Source organism: Anabrus simplex, chromosome 3, assembly GCF_040414725.1.
Source record: "Anabrus simplex isolate iqAnaSimp1 chromosome 3, ASM4041472v1, whole genome shotgun sequence".
NCBI lineage: Eukaryota > Metazoa > Arthropoda > Insecta > Orthoptera > Tettigoniidae > Anabrus > Anabrus simplex.
The window spans coordinates 292,056,422-292,075,323 of record NC_090267.1 but is presented as its reverse complement, the minus strand read 5'-3'; the positions used below and the strand labels follow the sequence as shown (position 1 = coordinate 292,075,323).

The following is an 18,902-nucleotide window of genomic DNA, read 5'->3' as shown; positions in this document are numbered from 1 at the left end:
GAGGGAAAAGATGTTCGCTATACTGGGGGACTATGGAATTAAAGGTAGATTATTAAAATCAATCAAAGGCATTTATGTTGACAATTGGGCTTCAGTGAGAATTGATGGTAGAATGAGTTCTTGGTTCAGGGTACTTACAGGAGTTTGACAAGGCTGTAATCTTTCACCTTTGCTGTTTGTAGTTTACATGGATCATATGCTGAAAGGTATAAAATGGCAGGGAGGGATTCAGTTAGGTGGAAATGTAGTAAGCAGCCTGGCCTATGCTGACGACTTGGTCTTAATGGCAGACTGTGCCGAAAGCCTGCAGTCTAACATCTTGGAACTTGAAAATAGGTGCAATGAGTATGGTATGAAAATTAGCCTCTCGAAGACTAAATTGATGTCAGTAGGTAAGAAATCCAACAGAATTGAATGCCAGATTGGTGATACAAAGCTAGAACAGGTCGATAATTTCAAGTATTTAGGTTGTGTGTTTTCCCAGGATGGTAATATAGTAAGTGAGATTGAATCAAGGTGTAGTAAAGCTAATGCAGTGAGCTCGCAGTTGCGATCAGCAGTATTCTGTAAGAAGGAAGTCAGCTCCCAGACGAAACTATCTTTACATCGGTCTGTTTTCAGACCAACTTTGCTTTATGGGAGTGAAAGCTGGGTGGACTCAGGATATCTTATTCATAAGTTAGAAGTAACAGACATGAAAGTAGCAAGAATGATTGCTGGTACAAACAGGTGGGAACAATGGCCGGAGGGAACTCTGAATGAGGAGATAAAGGCTAATTTAGGAATGAACTCAATGGATGAAGCTGTACGCATAAACCGGCTTCGGTGGTGGGGTCATGTGAGGCGAATGGAGGAGGATAGGTTACCTAGGAGAATAATGGACTCTGTTATGGAGGGTAAGAGAAGTAGAGGGAGACCAAGATGACGATGGTTAGACTCTGTTTCTAACGATTTAAAGATAAGAGGTATAGAACTAAATGAGGCCACAACACTAGTTGCAAATCGAGGATTGTTGCGACGTTTAGTAAATTCTCAGAGGCTTGCAGACTGAACGCTGAAAGGCATAACAGTCTGTAATGATAATGTATGTATGTATGTATGTATGTATGTATGCATACAGTCTGAAATTTGTTTTACCAACAAAACTAGGGAAGCCAGTGAATGTCTGTAAGAAATTTTTTATGTCTGTGCTTTTGGTAAAATCAAACAAGGCTAAGAAATATAGCACATAAGGTTAAATGTGATGAACACTTGATTGAGAAGCAAGGTACTGATTAGAAGGTCTAGCAAATTGATACAGAAGAAGGAAAGTGTGTGTGTGTCAATTTTTGAAGATTCTCAAAGGTCATGAAAGCCATTACAGTAGGGAAAAGTCAAAGAGGATATGCTTAGATTGCACACTTAATATAAGTAAACTCTACAGTCTATAACAAAGATGTGATTACAGAGCTGAAAGTCAGCTTTTCAATGTTTCACTGTATTTTTGTGTCAGAAAATAACCTTTGTTTCAGAACACCAGCTTCAGATGTTTGTAGCTATTGTGCCAAATTATCATTCCTAATCAAAACCAGTCAGAATCCAGAAAAGTCATTACATGATAGAAAAGGGAGTGCACAGATTACGTGCTAATGCATTTTATGAAAGTCTCCTAGAAGATCAACCGCAAGATACAGTCGCATTATGTTTTGACTTACAGCAAGTACAACCTCTTCCCAAGACCCCAATTCAAGAGGCATACTATTCGAGACAAATAAGTTTGTGTAATTTATGCATTGTTGACCCTAAACAAGACCACTCTCCAGTATTTTATGTATGGACCGAAGACCAGGCTGGTCAAGGTGCTCTTTTACATCACTTGAGTTCACTAGATTTGGAGAATAAGAAAAATATTAGAATATTTTGTGATGGGTGTGTGGCTCAGAACAAAAACAATCACATTCTGCATACTCTTATTCATTTTCTGCTGAGAACAACAGGCATTGAAGATACTGTAATTATTTGTCCATTGAGAGGTCATAGCTGTATGCTGGCAGACCGTATTTTTGGTCAGTTAGAAAAACAATTGAGCAAGAAGTGTACAATTGTTTCAAAAGAAGAATACTATGATGTGTTTAAAACAATGGGTGATGTTAGGTTACTAGGTAGAGACTGGAAACTGCATGATGTTAAGAAGCTTGGAAAGTGTTTCTAGAAGTTAGATAAAATCAGTGAAATGAAACAAATTCTCATTCAGTGTACAGTAAGTCAATGTGGAAGACGTGAAGTTAACGTAAAGGCCTGTGAATGTTATAGATTTGAAAGTGAACTAGACATATTTCAATCAGTATTGAAGAGAGGTTGGAGCTCAGACATGAGTAGAGGTTTCTGCTTACAGGAAATCCAGCCATCCCACCCAGTCCCAACTGAGAAAATTGAAGATGTGAAGAAACTTCTCCTTAAACTCTTTGGTGAAAATTGATATAGGCAAATGATTTGGAATGGTACAAGAGATTGTTAATGGATATACCTGCAGCAAGAATTCCTCCTGAGGAAGTATGATGTTACTGTTAGGAAGATGATGTGGGATTCCATATATAAAAATAAATCTTTCTGTCTTAAAGTTTAATAAAAATAGAAACTATGATTATTATCTAAGTAAATGACATTGTGGTTGAATGGTCTGTTTATTACAATTTTTCAGAATGTTTTAGACTTTATTAAATTAATGTGCAGTCAAAGAGGACTATGTCCCGTGTTCATGCAAACAAAAAGTATTATGACCTCTCAGTTCAGTCAAAAACAATTATGTCCAGAATTTTGCATGTTAACATTGAATTTCTACTGTAGTTTGATTTGATTAGGGTGTCTTGTTACATTTGTATAACCTATATGTATGTACTTCAATGCATAAAGTAAGCAATAAGATGTTAATTTGAGAAAGACCTGTTTTTTTTATCATTCCTTATAGTTTTAATTGAGTGACAAAGTCTCTTTTGAATATTAGCTCCACAATTAATACCAATCAGTTGAAGCAGTTTGGCATTAATTTGATCTAGGCCCACAGCTTTGACACACTCTTCTTGGTCTAAGACTTTCTTTAGCTCATTCTTGAAAAGCTCTGGACAATCCAGTTTCTCTTCGACATTGTCAGATTCCTTGTGATCATTCATAAAGAGATCTGTGATTTAGTTCTTCCATACTTGCTTTTCCTTGTCTACAACAGGTTTGTTTTCATGTTGACTAGTTTCGCATCCGTTCTTTCCAGGTAGTGAACATTATCTCTTGCTGTTTTATGCCATTTGAAACTGTCATTCTTGTTTTTCAAGATTTTCAATTTCTTTACAATGTTTCTTAATCCATACTTCTTGTCTTCCTCCTGATAGTTCTTTGGATGTTCACATAATCCTGCTTGTTCTTGTTAACTCTTGGTTGTTCTGTTAGCTCAAGAATCTCATTCATCCAGTCCTCCTTTCAAGTCAAAATGCTTAATTGATCCAGTATAGTTTCTCGAATTGCCTTGTTAGGTTCATACCATCTAACATCTGCTTTGATTTCAGATCTGATATGAAGATTTGCAGTTCTGGTGTTCAGAATATCTTGAGATCTGGCTTGAAACTTCATGTCTTTGTTAGTTCTCTTGATTTGATGGTTTGTTAATTGGATTTTCAGTATCTCTGCAACAACTGAATTATGGTCTAATATGTTAAATGCCAGCTCCTTGATATATTTTTACACAGTTTTGGAAACAATTATTTATTGTGATTTAAACTGATTTCTTCCCATTGCTTGCAGGCTGTCAATTGGAGTTTGCCAGGTGTACAGACAGTAAGGTGGTAATTGGAACTATGTATTCATGAATACTGGTTCTTTGTCTTGGTAGAACTGAAGCAGTCTATCTTTCCTTTCATTTCTCTGCTCTTGTCTGTGTGGGCCCACAGTCTTACCAGACTGTTGTTGATCTGTTTTGGCACCAAACTGTTCTTGATCTGTTTTGGCATTCAGGTTTCCCATAACTGTATTTTGTGATCTTTCAAGGGTTCCATTAGTTCTTCTATTTGTTCACAAAATTCCTCTATCAACTCTTGCAATTTATACAGAAACTCTGAAACTAGGCAAATTTATTAATTGGGGTACCTTAGTATACTAAGATGTTACCATTGTGACGAGTACCATGAACTCTGGAGATTGGATACTTATCCCAGTTAGCCATCTTGAAGGTTTCCGTAGGTTTTCTCAATTTTCTAGGTGAACGCTAGGAAGGTACTTTAAAGGCTATCCTGAAATTTTGCATATACAGAGGGAAGATAATAAATGAGAGTTCATGTATGATCTTAGCTACTGTTATACTGTTCAAAATATTTTAAAGAAATAAACAACAAACGCTTTTTAATTTCTTTTTTATTATTTTGTCTAATGAAAATAGGCTCAAACCAAGGCTTATAAAACCTTCATCAGGGCAAGTTTTCCTGGAAATTTCATTTCTGCTGTGAAAATATAGATAGTAGGTTATGAATAAAATTTAAGTGTCTTCCTTTTCAATCTCTTTTTATGCATATACAACTTTTAAGATTTAGAAAAAATGATATGGTAATTTATTTTAATTTATTTTATATGTCACTTGGATTGATCCATATGCCTGTAATTATGTAGGTAGGATCATTGTGTATGTTTTGATGGGCACAGGTTTTCTTGAAAGAAAGCCCCTCTCAATTTGCATTATTTTCCCCAATCGCATTTATTTTCTTAATAGTCTCCTCGAATGTCACTGGACTACTTTTTGTGAGAAGGAATGCTTTCACTGGACTACTTATTGTGAGAAGAAGGAATGCTTTCATGTGAATTATATTTAGAAAGGCTTAAAAAGGCTTATACAAATTTGTTTGCTACTTTAGATAGTTAATTCAATTTCAGGTGATATTTTCATGAAATTGCTTTTTGTTTCGTTTTTCAAGATTTGATTTTCAATGAACAATAACTAGTAAGTAATTCTTTCCCTCTTTTGTTTCCAGACATGTTCTTATTCAGGTCTAGGCACACCTGGAATGCAGGGAGCATTAAGTAGTAGTAACTCTTCATTACCTTCAGCAACTGTAGCAGCACGTCCACAGAGTCTACCTGGACCTGAACATTTACTACCTATAGTTACTGGAACAGCTGCTGTGACTGTCACTGCAGCTGATACTAAGCCTTCCAGTACACCAGACAATCAGATCCGCGAGGATTTTGCCATATTAGCTAAAGACAGTAAGAGTTATTGCCTATTAATATTCCTTTAGTGGATTTTATTTAATCTCATGTTTCTTTCCTAACAAGTTTGCACGATGAAAGCTTTCTCTCTAACAAGTTTCGGGGTACTGTGTTCTGTAACCTTTCTTTTTTTTTTTTTTTTTGAAATGATTTTTAATAACATAATTTAGATGACACATAAGCCGATATATATGAGGTGGAATTGTTTGAGTGATATCATTATTGTTCTGATATTCAAAACATATCAATTTTCTTAAAAAAGGTTTATAACATTCAATTTGTCCCATCGTTTCCCTAGTTTTAGTCATCATATTATTTTATTTACTCTCATTCATCAGTCAAAAGTATGCAACAAAGAATCTGTAACATATATATGATAAATCTTTCTCCTCTTAAAGATGGTCACACACTGGGTTTTAAATTGTATCTTACTGATATCGTCATCAGCTGTGACTCGATCTGAGTATGTATAACTTCTTCCTGCATAAGGTGAGCAGATCAACTCAGTTTATGAATGTGTTTGCGATGACTAAACAGACTAATCTTGACATAAAACATACTCCCACACAAATCACACTGAATGGATGCAGGAGGGTCGGGTTGTAACTGATGGAGCTTTCTTGCTTGTCACTTGGCCTCTTGATGTCTGCAACGTTCTCTTTAGAAGAAGTGGACAGTGGTGGATGTAGTGTTCTGCCACAGTGAACGGTCCACAGCACATTTTCCCCATGTCTGTATATTTATACCAGTTGTCTTCATGATGTGTTTCAACTGGTCCTTACAATGCTTAAATGGGGCTCCATCAGGTCTACTGTCAGAGGTAAGTTCACCACAAAGAATTTGACAGGGAAGCTTGGTATCACTCATGCAGTGAACATGGCCTAACCATCTCGACTGTGCCTCAATGCTATTTAGCTGTGCTTTGTCAAGAACTGCCGTGTTGGTCACATAGTCCTCCCTCTTAATATTCAAGATGTATCTCATTTTTTGTTGGTGGAAGCGCTGAAGTTTTTTGATATCACGGCAGTAGAGTGTCCAAGTTTCACAGCCATACAGTAGCATGGAAATGACAACAGCTTTGTACACCATGAGTTTGGTATGCAATCTTAGGTTGTTATTCGTGAAGACTGTGTGCATTAATGGTCCGAAACAAATCAGTCACTACTGATCTGTATTTAGGGCAGTTACCCAGGTGGCAGATTCCCTGTCTGTTGTTTTCCTAGCCTTTTCTTAAATGATTGCAAAGAAATTGGAAATTTATTGAACATCTTCCTTGGTAAGTTATTACAATCCCTAACTCCCCTTCTATAAACAAATATTTGCCCCAATTTTTCCTCTTGAATTCCACCTTTATCTTCATATTGTGATCATTCCTACTTTTAAAGACACCACTCATACTTATTTGTCTACTGATGTCATTCCACGCCATCTCTCCACTGACAGCTCGGAACATACCACTTACAATAATAAATAACACTAGTATGTTTTTATTGTTCACCCACCTATTCAATACAATACAGTCCAATCTTAAAAATTATGACTTTGTCCTTATTAAAATTGTTAACATAAAATTAGTATATTGGATGGTACATGTTTGCCTATCAATAGTAGGCATCAACAACCATATTTTTTACCTTAAGAATAGATCAGGTACCCGATTGGAAATGACTTATGAAAACTGTTAAAAACTATGTCTTGTAAAATGGATTAGAGATCGTTAAACAACTATTACAATATAAAATGTAGTATACTATTACTTAACAATATTTGTGTTAATATTTGAGTCTAAAAACATGACAATTATTTGAGGATTATGACATAGGTGGTTGGTTCTTGATATTAAAAGATATTACAATAAAAATCAGAAAGCACATTCCATTTAATTGTCAAATGGTGTGTTGTTAAAAACTTGAAAGTTGAGCATTGGTAATGGTCCTTGGTTCTTCAAGTTAATAAGTATTGATTTTCATTTATATGCTTATAAATTTTGAAGAATTTTCATATGGCCAAGTTCTCAACAATTGCTTTAAACCCATCCCAGAGTCTGTTTACATTTTTATTTACCTTTTTCCACCGATCATAGTTACTTTTTAAAAACTCTCTAATGCCTGTTTTATCAGCCATATGGTACTAATAGTCCTAATTTTAATATCTTCCTTTCTTTCACTTGTATTTTTAACTAGGACAAAAACAGCTTCGTGATCATTAATACCTTCTATTACTTCAGTTTCTCTATAGAGCTCATCTGGTTTAACCAGCACCACATCCAGAATGTTCTTCCCTGTGGTTGGTTCCATCACTTTCTGAATCAGATGCCCTTCCCATATTAACTTATTTGCCATTTGTTGGTCATGCTTCCTGTCATTTGCATTACCTTGCCAATTCTTTTTTCTTCTTCTTTTTCTACCGCTTTTCCCACACCCGAGTTCGCACACGCGGATTTGGCCCTGTTTTACGGCCAGATGCCCTGCCTAATGCTAACCCTATATGTAGGGATGTAATCACTATTGCGTGTTTCTGTGGTGTGTTGTCTGAATACGAAGAGGAAAGTGTTTGGACAAAGAAAAACACCCGGTCCCTGGGTCAGAAGAATTAATCAAAGGCGATTAAATTCCCCGACCCGGCCAGGAATCAAACCCGGAACCCTCTGAACCGAAGGCCTTAACGCTGACCATTCAGCCAATGAATCGGACATTACCTTCCCAATTGACATTTGGTAAATTGAGATCACCCACTACAATCACATTCCTTTCCATATCGTTTCCCATATAGCTGATTATCTCATCAAATAATTCCAAATCAGCATCAGCGCTACCCTTTCCCGGTCTGTACACTCCAATGACATCGAGTTGCCTACTATCTTTAGAGATGAGCCTTACACCTAGAATTTCATGTTTGTCATCTTTAACTTTTTTGTAGTTTACAAGTTCTTCTTTCACCAGAATGAATACTCCCCCTCCTACCATTCCTATCCTATATCTACGATACACACTCCAGTAAAAGTCATTAATCTCATTTTTTGGTCCGTATTGACAACAGTGATCACATTCAATTTTACAAAGTATACATTTATTATTCACCTATTCAATACCTACAATACCATGTTTTGTGGTTACATAATCATAAAAGATTAAAAAGTTGTGGACATGTTTCGCCCTTCTTATTGGGTATCATCAGCACTTTAGTTAATCTTAAAACGAACAATTTTTTAAAGAATGATTACATTATTGATTATGAAAAATTGAGATGAGATGTTGTGATATTAAATTTTTTTTTTCTTTGAATCAGTAGTTAAGAAATGTGACATGGGAAGTACGAGCACATGATAAAATTATTGTAGTATATTTTACAATATTGTCTAAAAAATTATTTGTAATAAGAAGTTTTTAAAATCGGCATGTGTCTGGAACTGAAATGGATCCTTTTCTTAGTAAAAGTCAGTAATATATGCCGCGGTCGCTGTTAAGTAGATCAGAGGTGGAATTTTGTTTTAAATTATACAGTTGTTGAATTTAGGTTAAGAAGAAACAAATGGTGTTTCTTCATTGAGTTGAATTGATTTAAGATACACTCTGGAGTAATCGTTGAAATGGAGTATAAGTTGAAGATTTATCTCTGTTTGGAAGTTGTGTTGATTTTCACATATAAGTGTAGTCTTCCAGATGTTGTAGGAATCTCAACGGAATAGAATGTTGTTAAACTGCAAAAGAATAAAAAGACGTATTTGATGTGTGTGTTTAAAACGTATGTGATTGTACAATGTTGGGATTGCGTAAAATTGGATACTTACTCAAATGCCGTGTGAGTATCTGTCTTGTTTTGTTAGCAGCATTGGTCTGACTGGAGTTCCTACTTCGCGTGTTGTATGGGTGTGACGGAGGGAGGGGGGCGAGTTGAGGGAGGGTAGAACTGGGTGGAGTATTACGTGTCGGTATCAGTGTGGGAGGGGGACTATTTGAAGGGGCAGATGTAGGCTTAGTAGTCGGGGGGATAAGTGGGGTTGTTGTATTGACAATTTTAAGTGTTCGTGGGATCTTATTTTGCTTTGGAATGACTGTTTTTAATAACTTGGGTGTTCATGTATATAAAGAACTCTTAACCTCTGTGTCGTCGTTAAGGTTGCGATCTTTATTACCGGTAAATGTTTTGTCTAGAAAAATATAAATATTCTCTAATTCATTTAGCAGTTTACCCTTATTAGTAATCCTGATTATAGTAAGATCCTTTTCTATTGAAGTGAAATAGTGACCTGTTTCCTTCATATGTGTACTCATAGTAGAATATTTGTTGTGTTTATCAGCACTGAAATGTTCCATGTATCTTACAAGGAAACTTCGTCCAGTCTGACCAACGTATGAAAATCCACACTGTGAACATGTTAACCTGTACACTCCTGAGCCTGAATATTGACTGTTGTTATTATTATTATTATTATTATTATTATTATTATTATTATTATTATTATTATTATTATTATTATTATTATTGAAAAATATGTTTTGTGTTGTGTTGGTTGTTCTGAAAGTTATGTTTATGTTATATTTGTTGAAGGTATTAAGTCATTTGGTGGATAGTTGGATTACTATAAGTAAAAATGGCGTATTTATTTCTGGTGGGTTTGTCTGGTACAAGGTTTGTGGACAACTTGTTACTAATCTTATGTATTAGGTGGTTTACCATTTCGATCTTGTATCTATTAATTTTGGCAAGATTCCTTATGTAATTTAGTTCAGTTTTTAAGTTTATAGGGGATAATGGAATTCTTAAAGATTGGTATATCAGGCTGTAAAAAGATGCCTGTTTCTGTGATCCAGGGTGTACTGAAGAATTATTTATGGTTACTGACGAATGTGTAGGTTTTCTGTGATACTGATACTCAAAGGAGTTACTGGTTCGGGTGACCTTTATATCTAAGAAGTTTAAGGAGCCTTTAACCTCATCTTCTTTTGTAAAATTTATGTTAGGGTTGATGTTTAAGTTTTCTAATATTTCGTTGCCGTTGGTGACATTCTTATCAATTACTACAAACGTGTCATCCACATACCTCAACCACAAACAAATTCCTTTAATGTTGGTTTTGATTGTTGTGTGCTCTATCGTATCCATGTAGATATCAGCTAGGATGCCCGAAATTGGGACTCCCATTGCTAGGCCGTTCTGTTTATAGATTTTTTATTAAAAGTGTAATAGTTGTTATCTAATGTAAACTTTAATATTGTCGTGAATTCGTCGATCTCCATTTTACTGAGGCTATTATGTTTACAGATGTTGTTATAGATAATATTAATAGCGTCTTTCGTCGGGATGTTTGAATACATGTTAACTACGTCAAAGGAGCACATTGTGTGATGGGGTTGTAGGTTGAAATTGTTAACTGTCTTGCAAAAAACACTTGAATTCTTTAAGGGCTGCTTGTTATTAAATGTGTAGTGTCTTTTGAGGAAGCTATGAATGTATTTCTAAATTTTATAGGTTGGACTGTTACGGCAGTCAATGATGGGACGTATTGGGATATCCTTCTTGTGTATTTTAGGAAGAGCTCTTGCTACAGGAAGGCAGGGATTAATGTTTGTGAGCCTTTGTTGTTCCTGATCATTAAAAAGAAATGTTGATTTTTTTAGTAATGTCTTTAGGTTACGTTGTATTCTTGCTATCGGGTCCTTATTAACTATTGTGTAGTTATTACTATTAAGAAAATCTTCTGTTTTTTGAATATATGTATCTTTATCTAATAGAACTATTGAGCCTCCTTTGTCAGCTTTGGTTACAATGATGTTGTTATTATCTATTTTGGTTTTCATGTTCTGTATTAATGTATGTTGTTCAGGGTCAAATTTATTGTTCAAGTCTTCTGCTAACCTTGGAAGTTTTTTCTTTAAATCTGTTCTTATATCGTTTTGTACTTCACAAGGTAGTTTGGAAATGTTGGTTTCTATTTCGGCTATTGTGTTTATAATATCGACCTCTTTATTCTTGTTAGGCCAATTATGTTTGGGACCTTTGTGTAAAAGCTCTATCTCTTCATTTGAAAACTGTATATTTGTCAAATTTGTTACTGTAGGAGTGTTGGTATGCGATGGGTTTGTTGTTTGTTTGTCCGTGTTTAGCTTAGATTGTTGTGTTTGGGTTAATCTTAGTTGCGTTAGTTTTTTGTTGAGTGTTACCTGTTTTTTGTCCATTAGCTGCATTAGTTTGTTGTCTACATGTTGTTGGAATGATTTCCATTCTAATGAGACTAGTTCTTGAGCTACTATTAAATGTGTTCTATATAACTGAAGGTTCAATTGGGCTTTCTTTTGGTACTTTATTTTGATTTCATTCTTCAACCAGATGTCATTTACTCTGTTTTGAACTCTATGTGCGGTTGCATTGTTTAAATTCTTTCTTTGTGTTGGTTTTAAGAATTTCGGGATCAATTTCATGTTTACATATTTTTGTTTTAGGATTAAGAAATTTGTTCATTTGGTATTTTGCCTGGTTGGCTACTACATTAACTAAAGTGCTGATGATGTCCAATAAGAAGGGCGAAACATGTTCACAACTTTTAATCTTTTATGATTATGTAACCACAAAACGTGGTATTGTAGGTATTGAATAGGTGAATAATAAATGTATAATCGAAACAGACTTTCAACGTATTAGGCTGTGTTATGTACATGTCGTACGTGTTGAAGAGATGTTAAGTACAGAGCAAAAATGGCCAGCCGGACACCAGTGGGATCCGAACCCACAACCTCCCGATTTCGCGTCGGTTGCTCTACCAATTGAGCTATGGTGGCCTAGGCCATCTTTGTTCTGTTTGAAAGGATCTGTACTTAACATCTCTTCAACACGTACAACATGTACGTAACACGACCTAATACATTGAAAGTCTGTTTCGATTACAATGCCGTCATGAAAATTCAATATTCAATAAATGTATACTTTGCAAATTGAATGTGACACACTCCATTTCCGTGAGAAAATTTCTGGATCCCTTATATCATTTCTCAGCCATGATTCAACTCTTATTACAATATCCAGTAAGTATATATCTATTAAATTACTCAATTCTATTCCTTTCTTTACAATACTTCTACACTTGAGCATTGACATTTTTATGTCATCCCTACTTGATTTCCAGTTCTGTGATCCCGTATCACTGCTCCCTAGGCCACCCCATTTCCCTGAATGTACCTCCCTATAGCCCTTCTAAACAAATTTCCTAACTTACTTGTACCCCTGCAGTTTAAGTGAAGGCCATCTGAACGCAGATCCTTAACTCTTACCCACCCATTAGGATCTAGAAATCTCGCTCCCAGTTTCCCACATACCCACTCCATAGTCTCATTTAAATCCCCAATCACCTTTCAGTCAGTATCCCTCCTACACAGTATTCCACTGATAACAATCTCCGCTTCCTTAAACTTCACTCGTGTTCCTGATTCTTTTGTCAACATCTTGTTCGCAGGTACACCGTTTAGACAAGATGCTACCAAAATATGAAAAGTAATCAACCTGCTCCAATGTTGTGTCTAAGATGGAGATACTGAATTCAGGAAGAGTCAATCCTGGGGCAGGTTGTGCAAATACCTTTGTGTTTTTTGCATTAATGGCAAGACCAAATCGATCACGTGCAGCTGTAAAGCAGTTGACTGACTGTTGTAGTTCTGCAGGTGTTAGAGCAGGAGATGTGATGTCACCAGCGTACTGCACTTCTGTCACCCTGGTAACCAGATTACATCTTTGTGAGCGAAGTCTTGCCAGATTGAATAGACCTACATCAAAACGAAACTTAATCTCCATGCCTAAGTTGTTTGCAGATGATTCATGCAGCATTGCAGCCATGTACAATGCAAAGAATGTAGGACCAAGCACACAGCTTTGTTTCAATCCATGGGTGATCGGGAACGAATCTGATAATGAGTTACCATGAAGTACCTGTCCAGACATGCCGTCATGAAGGGCTTGAACCAATTTCACGTAATGTTCAGGACATCCAAAATACTTTCCACATACCAGATCTTGGTACTGAATCAAAGACTTTTTCCATATCATAGAAAACTAAATACAGAGGCTGCTGTTGCTCTCTACATTTTTCCTGGAGTTCTCTAGCACAGAAGATCATATCTGTTGTGCCTCTGGAAGTTCGGAAACCACATTTAGATTTACAAAAACAATATAAATATAAGTCACCACCTTATCAATACAAAATTTATACACATTCAGTTAGTAAATATGGTCAAGACCGGTTTCGGCCCCTAGGGGGTCATCTTCAGTTGACATGCATAAAAGATATATTTTACAAAAACATCACATATAATGATTAAAACTTAAAATAAGTCCAACTGGTCGTAAATGTTGGTATGTGTGTCTTGGTACATTTGAGCTATTGTATGTGTCAATCCTAAGTTTTCCAGCATACAGTGTGAAGGTAAGTAGTTAACTAATATACATCATCCATGAAATTACATGCTATTTTTCATGTTATCACTATCTAATTTGGGTTGTACAATGTGGAATGAGATATACATACATTTGTGTAAATTGATGGTAGTAAGTTCAGTAATATACATTAAAAATTGGTTCTTAAATTACATTAATTACATAAATACATAAATTACATTAATTAATTACCACATTTAGACTCGGGCAAAATTCTCTCTGAGATAACTTGGAGAAAGTTCTTGCTAGAATTTTACCTGTAATTGACAAAAGCGATATACCACGGTAGTCCCCACATACGCTGTGATCGCCTTTCTTGAAGATAGTGATGATGGTAGCATTCTTTAAGTTACTTCTTGAGTTTCCCAAATCAGGAGGATGAGTGTGAAAAGTCTGGTCTTCAAGGGTATACCTCCATGTTGTATCAGTTCCAGAGGGATGTTATCAGGAACAGGACCCTTTCTTGGTTTTAGTTGATTGAGTACTTTGGTGAAGTCTCTGTATGTGGGTGGAACTGCCATCCATGGTTTTTGGGGCTGCTGAGGGACATTATGAAGAAAGTCCTCAGCGACATTGGAAGCACAGTTTTGAAGTGCAGAAAAATGTTCCTTCCAACGCTCTAAAATTTGTCCATTATCAGTTAAAATGATGGAGTTGTCAGCAGTCTTTAATGTCTCCGATGAAGATTGAATTGGACCATATATCTCCTTTATGCCAGCATAGAGGTTTTGCAGGTTATGGGCATCAGATAGTCTTTGCAGGTCTTCAGCTTTTTGTTGCCACCCGTTACTCTTGATTTCCCTAATTTGTGCCTGACATTTTCCTTTCCAAGAAATGTGATTTCTTCACATTGGAAGATGGATCTTGAAGGAAGGATAGATGGGCTTCTCGTTTGGCATTGATCACACACTGAATTTCTTCATTAGTTTTGTCTCACCAGTCTTGTCTTTTTTTCCTCACAAAACCAATTGTTTCCTCAGCTGACTCATTGATGACCTTCTGAAGTGTGGTCCACTCCTGATTTGTACTATCACTGCTGACTGGATGACTAGCCCCAGTTTGTCCTCTTGAATTCCAACTTTATCTTCATATTGTGATCTTTTCTACTTTTAAATGCGCCACTCAAACTTATTCGTCCACTAGTGTCATTCCACACCATCTCTTCGCTGACAGCTCGGAACATACCACTTATTGCAAGTAACTAATCTCATGTTTTAATCCGTATTGAAATTGTTGATTTACAATAACAAAGTTTTATTATGATCCACTTGTTCAATATATTATAATGTTGTCACATTTAAAATATCTTCATTAGTTAAAAAGTTATATGTGGGACATGTTTCGCTCCCTTACAGAGCATCATCAGCCAAATCTGAATCTCGAAGAATGGTTATGTTCATAAATAATGACTTAAGAACTATTAGACCACTTTTCACAAACTTAAAATTTACTCTATTAGAATACCATAAAATACAGAATCATTGGATACATGGCTTATTTGCATGTGCTTAATAGGAAAGATACATTAAAATTGTGGAAGAATGAGTACTAAAATATTTAAAACAAGTAGCATGTCTAAAATCTTAGAAAGATGTGAAAATCAATTTTAAGAGCTAAATTTGAAGATTTTCTTGGCTATGAGATCTGGTAAAAAAGTTATTTATCCCTTGTGGATAAGAGTCTATAAAGATTCAAATATCTTGTCAATTTGATGATTGAACTTGTGACATGATGAATGTTGGTCTTCAAGAAATTTAAATGCTTGTTGTCATTTGACCTTGGCGAATGCTGTTGAATAAATACGCTCTTGTTGACATCAGTGACCGTACGCTGAAATAATAGATTTAATAAGGCATGACTGAAAGGGACGTAAATTGACGATCATATTTAAAAGTTGTTGCTTAGTTTATCTTGTATGTCCCTCCAATTGCTGTTTGTCAGTTTGGTGTTATCCGAGGTTGGGTGGTCAAATGGTCGCCCAGAATGAGAATCGTCTTCAACCCCAAATTTTTCCCCTGGAACTCTTTGTACCAGCAGAAAATTGTTGTCCAATGTGGACAGTCTTTCCCCAGCACAGGAGTCATTTCCTCCAGGCACTGGTAAACAGTTAATCCTCGAGCAAAATTGTAGCGTATAACTGTGCGATATTCACCTTTAGACCACACTGACATCTTAACTTCCTTTCAGTCCCACTGCTTGGCAACAACTGGTGTGAAGGTCGCGTCTTGCTGTCTTCTTCATGGGTTTTCATCTCTCTTTTCATCCCTCACCATAACAGGGGTGTCCAGCCAACTGTTTTTGTGTATTGCAAAACTTTCCTAGTGCCCTTTGTACAAACCTAGAAAGAATACAAATTCCAACTCCCCTACCAACGTTCCACCACTCCTCCATTCCCCTCCTGCTCCTCCTTACTCACCCATCCCTTAACCCTCACTCTTGTTGTCACCCACTGCTCTCACACTGCATTCAGTGCAGTGTAAGCTTCCGTTGTCAAAAGACACATATGAATCAGGGTGAGTTTCATGTATTTTTTTTTCTTTCTTTTTCCTTAAGTCATTATTTCACTCATCCCAGGGGAAAACAAGATAAGCCATTTTTTCAGTTATTTTAATTTTTGTAAGGCCCAGCCAAAGAGCTGAGGACAAAAAGGTAAAGTTTGCTGGATAGGTTTTTAAAATGCTCCTCAACTTTCTGAAATGTTGAGCTCATCTTGCCAGTCTACTTTACAGAACAAACATTTTCATCCTGTAGGGGAGTTAGGGAGATGTTCAGTAAATTTCCAATTTCTTTGAAATCATTTAAGAAAGCACTAGAAAAACAGCAGATAGGGAATCTGCCACCTGGGCGACTGCCCTAAATGCAGATCAGTATTGATTGATTGATTGATTGATTGATTGAAGTCTCAAGTCATTTTACGCTGTTCCAAAAAAAGCATACGTAGCAAAGGAATAATAATAATAAGCGACTTTCATTTGGCAAACTACTACAACGAATGCAGCGCGCTGTACTTATTGTTAACATTATGACACACCCATTCAGCCAAGCAACTGCGCATGTTCGACTCAAAAAAGACTAACAGCGATCTGTACTTCAAACATAGGACACATGAAGAAGCACATCGTAATATTTGCAGCAGAGTGCAAACCCCTACTGTACAGTTAGCACAAAAGCAAACACTATGTATGATTATGCAAATATGGTACTACTTTATGGGGAAGCAAGGCAGAATTCACAGGAAGCCAGACGCCTGTATCAAGAACGGTTTCCTGGACAAAGGCTGCCAACTGCAGATACTTTTCGACATGTTCAAAGACGGATGCGTGCTACGGGGTAATTTCATACTTTACCCCCCCCCCCCCCCCTTCCCGTTCGGGATGCCCCAGTGATGTTTGGAAATAACAAAGAAGCTATTCAAAATTCAATTGCATACAACCCACCTACAAGCTCACAGGGCATTGGATATTAACTGAACATCAGTTATGTATCTCTGCTGCGCATATTTCACTGCCATAAATTCCACTCCTACCATCAACAGTTACATCAGGAACTTCTCGGAGATGACTTTCAGAAAACAGATAGAATTTTCACAATGGATATTGCAAAGAGTTGAAACCGATGCAGATTTCTTAACGGACATTCTCTTTAGTGACGAATCCAGATTTCACAACAATGGAACTGTTAATCGTCGCAACTTCCATTACTGGAGCGTTGAAATTCCTGGCTGGATAAGGGAAGCTCGATTTCAGGTACAACGGGGCATCAACATGTGGTGCGGGATAATAAGTGACAAGATAATTGGACCATATTTCTTCAAAGGAAACCTCACGGGATGACACTATGTACAGTTTCTTTGTGAATACCTCCCTCTCTTATTGGAGGATGTGTCCCTTATGATACGGTTAAGGATGTGGTTCCAGCAGGATGGAGCTCCTCCACTCCACACTGGTCATTGGCAGTATGGAACCACTTGCATAGGACATATCCTGGACAATGGATAAGATGAGGGTGCCCTGTCACATGGCCAGCTAGATCACTTGACCTTACTCTACTAGATTTTTTTCCTCTGGGGATATTTAAAGGAAAGATTCTTTAAACAGCAGCCAGAGAGCCTGATCGTTTACAACAGCTCATCACTGAAACCTACAGGCAGGTTCCGCAACATATGTTGCAGCAAGTAGGAAAGTATCTCCTCCACCATGCTCGGACTTGCATTAACGAATTAGGTGGTCATTTTGAACATTTGCTCCATTAATCGAAGGGCTGTACATGAGCCCATTGCACCTTTGTTGGTAATAGCTTAGTTTATTGCAAATAGCTCTTTTAAGAGCTACTGTCATTTACCGCTGTTATGTCCATTCAGCCATCATATTCTCTGTATATGACGTCTCTGTGATACAGAATTTTCATGATTTTTTCAATCATTCGGTATTTTATCATGAATGCTGATTTGATTGACATTAATAAACTAATTATAGGAAGCGTAGTAAGACCAGAAATTGTTGTGAGTAGCCAGGGTCAGTATTTTTTAGGTCAGGCTATAATCTGTGGGTTGCATACAACTGAGTGAATAGGGGCAGCTGTACCATCCAGTAAACTTGTACCGTTTCAGGTCAACAGGTCCTCAGGTTAGCTAAGCAAGTTCAGGATATTGTCAGCCTATGACGCACCCTGGTAGATGTATTAGTCTCATGCTACCTTTATGTTGTGTATTATCGAATACATTGGTGCCCAATCAGTTTTTTTTAATTGTATCCCTTAATATTGTATTAATCAGGCAAATGTATTGGGGAGTCTAGAAGCCCGTAGATGTCGCTTGGGTCTAGGGCCGCTTACGATTCATGTTCATAATAATAATAATAATAATAATAATAATAATAATAATAATAATAATAATTTTGTGAGAGTTACTGCAGTGTATTTCTGCATTAAAAGTTAGTGTTATAATTTATTAGTAAGGTTGTGATCACATTGTGGGGCAAGAGACTGATGTGTACTAGTTCAGATCTTTGTGGGGGTAATCACATTAACGAGGTTGTAAATAAAGATTAGAGATCTTTTTTTTTTTTTTGTATTTATGAGAGTATTTAGGGGTTGTAGTAAGGATGTAAACGAGAGGGCATAAAAGTCACAGGTAAGATCCAAATTAGTGTATGGTTTCAGTGTATGGGACCTTCATCAAGATTACTTGATTTGAGAACTGGAAAAGTTCCAGAAGAAAGCAGGATGATTTGTTCTAGGTGATTTCTGGCAAA

At 36.5% G+C, this 18,902-nt stretch overlaps 1 protein-coding gene across 2 annotated transcripts in view; it reads left to right on the top strand.

The window, feature by feature from the left end:
* LOC136866278 (oxysterol-binding protein-related protein 6) overlaps positions 1 to 18,902 on the top strand; it is a 398,272-nt gene that overhangs the window by 172,520 nt on the left and 206,850 nt on the right. For both annotated transcript variants that reach the window (XM_067143100.2, XM_068226679.1), the window contains exon 9: positions 4,989 to 5,223. In XM_067143100.2, the coding sequence (XP_066999201.2) occupies positions 4,989 to 5,223 (235 nt within the window). The remainder of the gene's footprint in view (positions 1 to 4,988; positions 5,224 to 18,902) is intronic.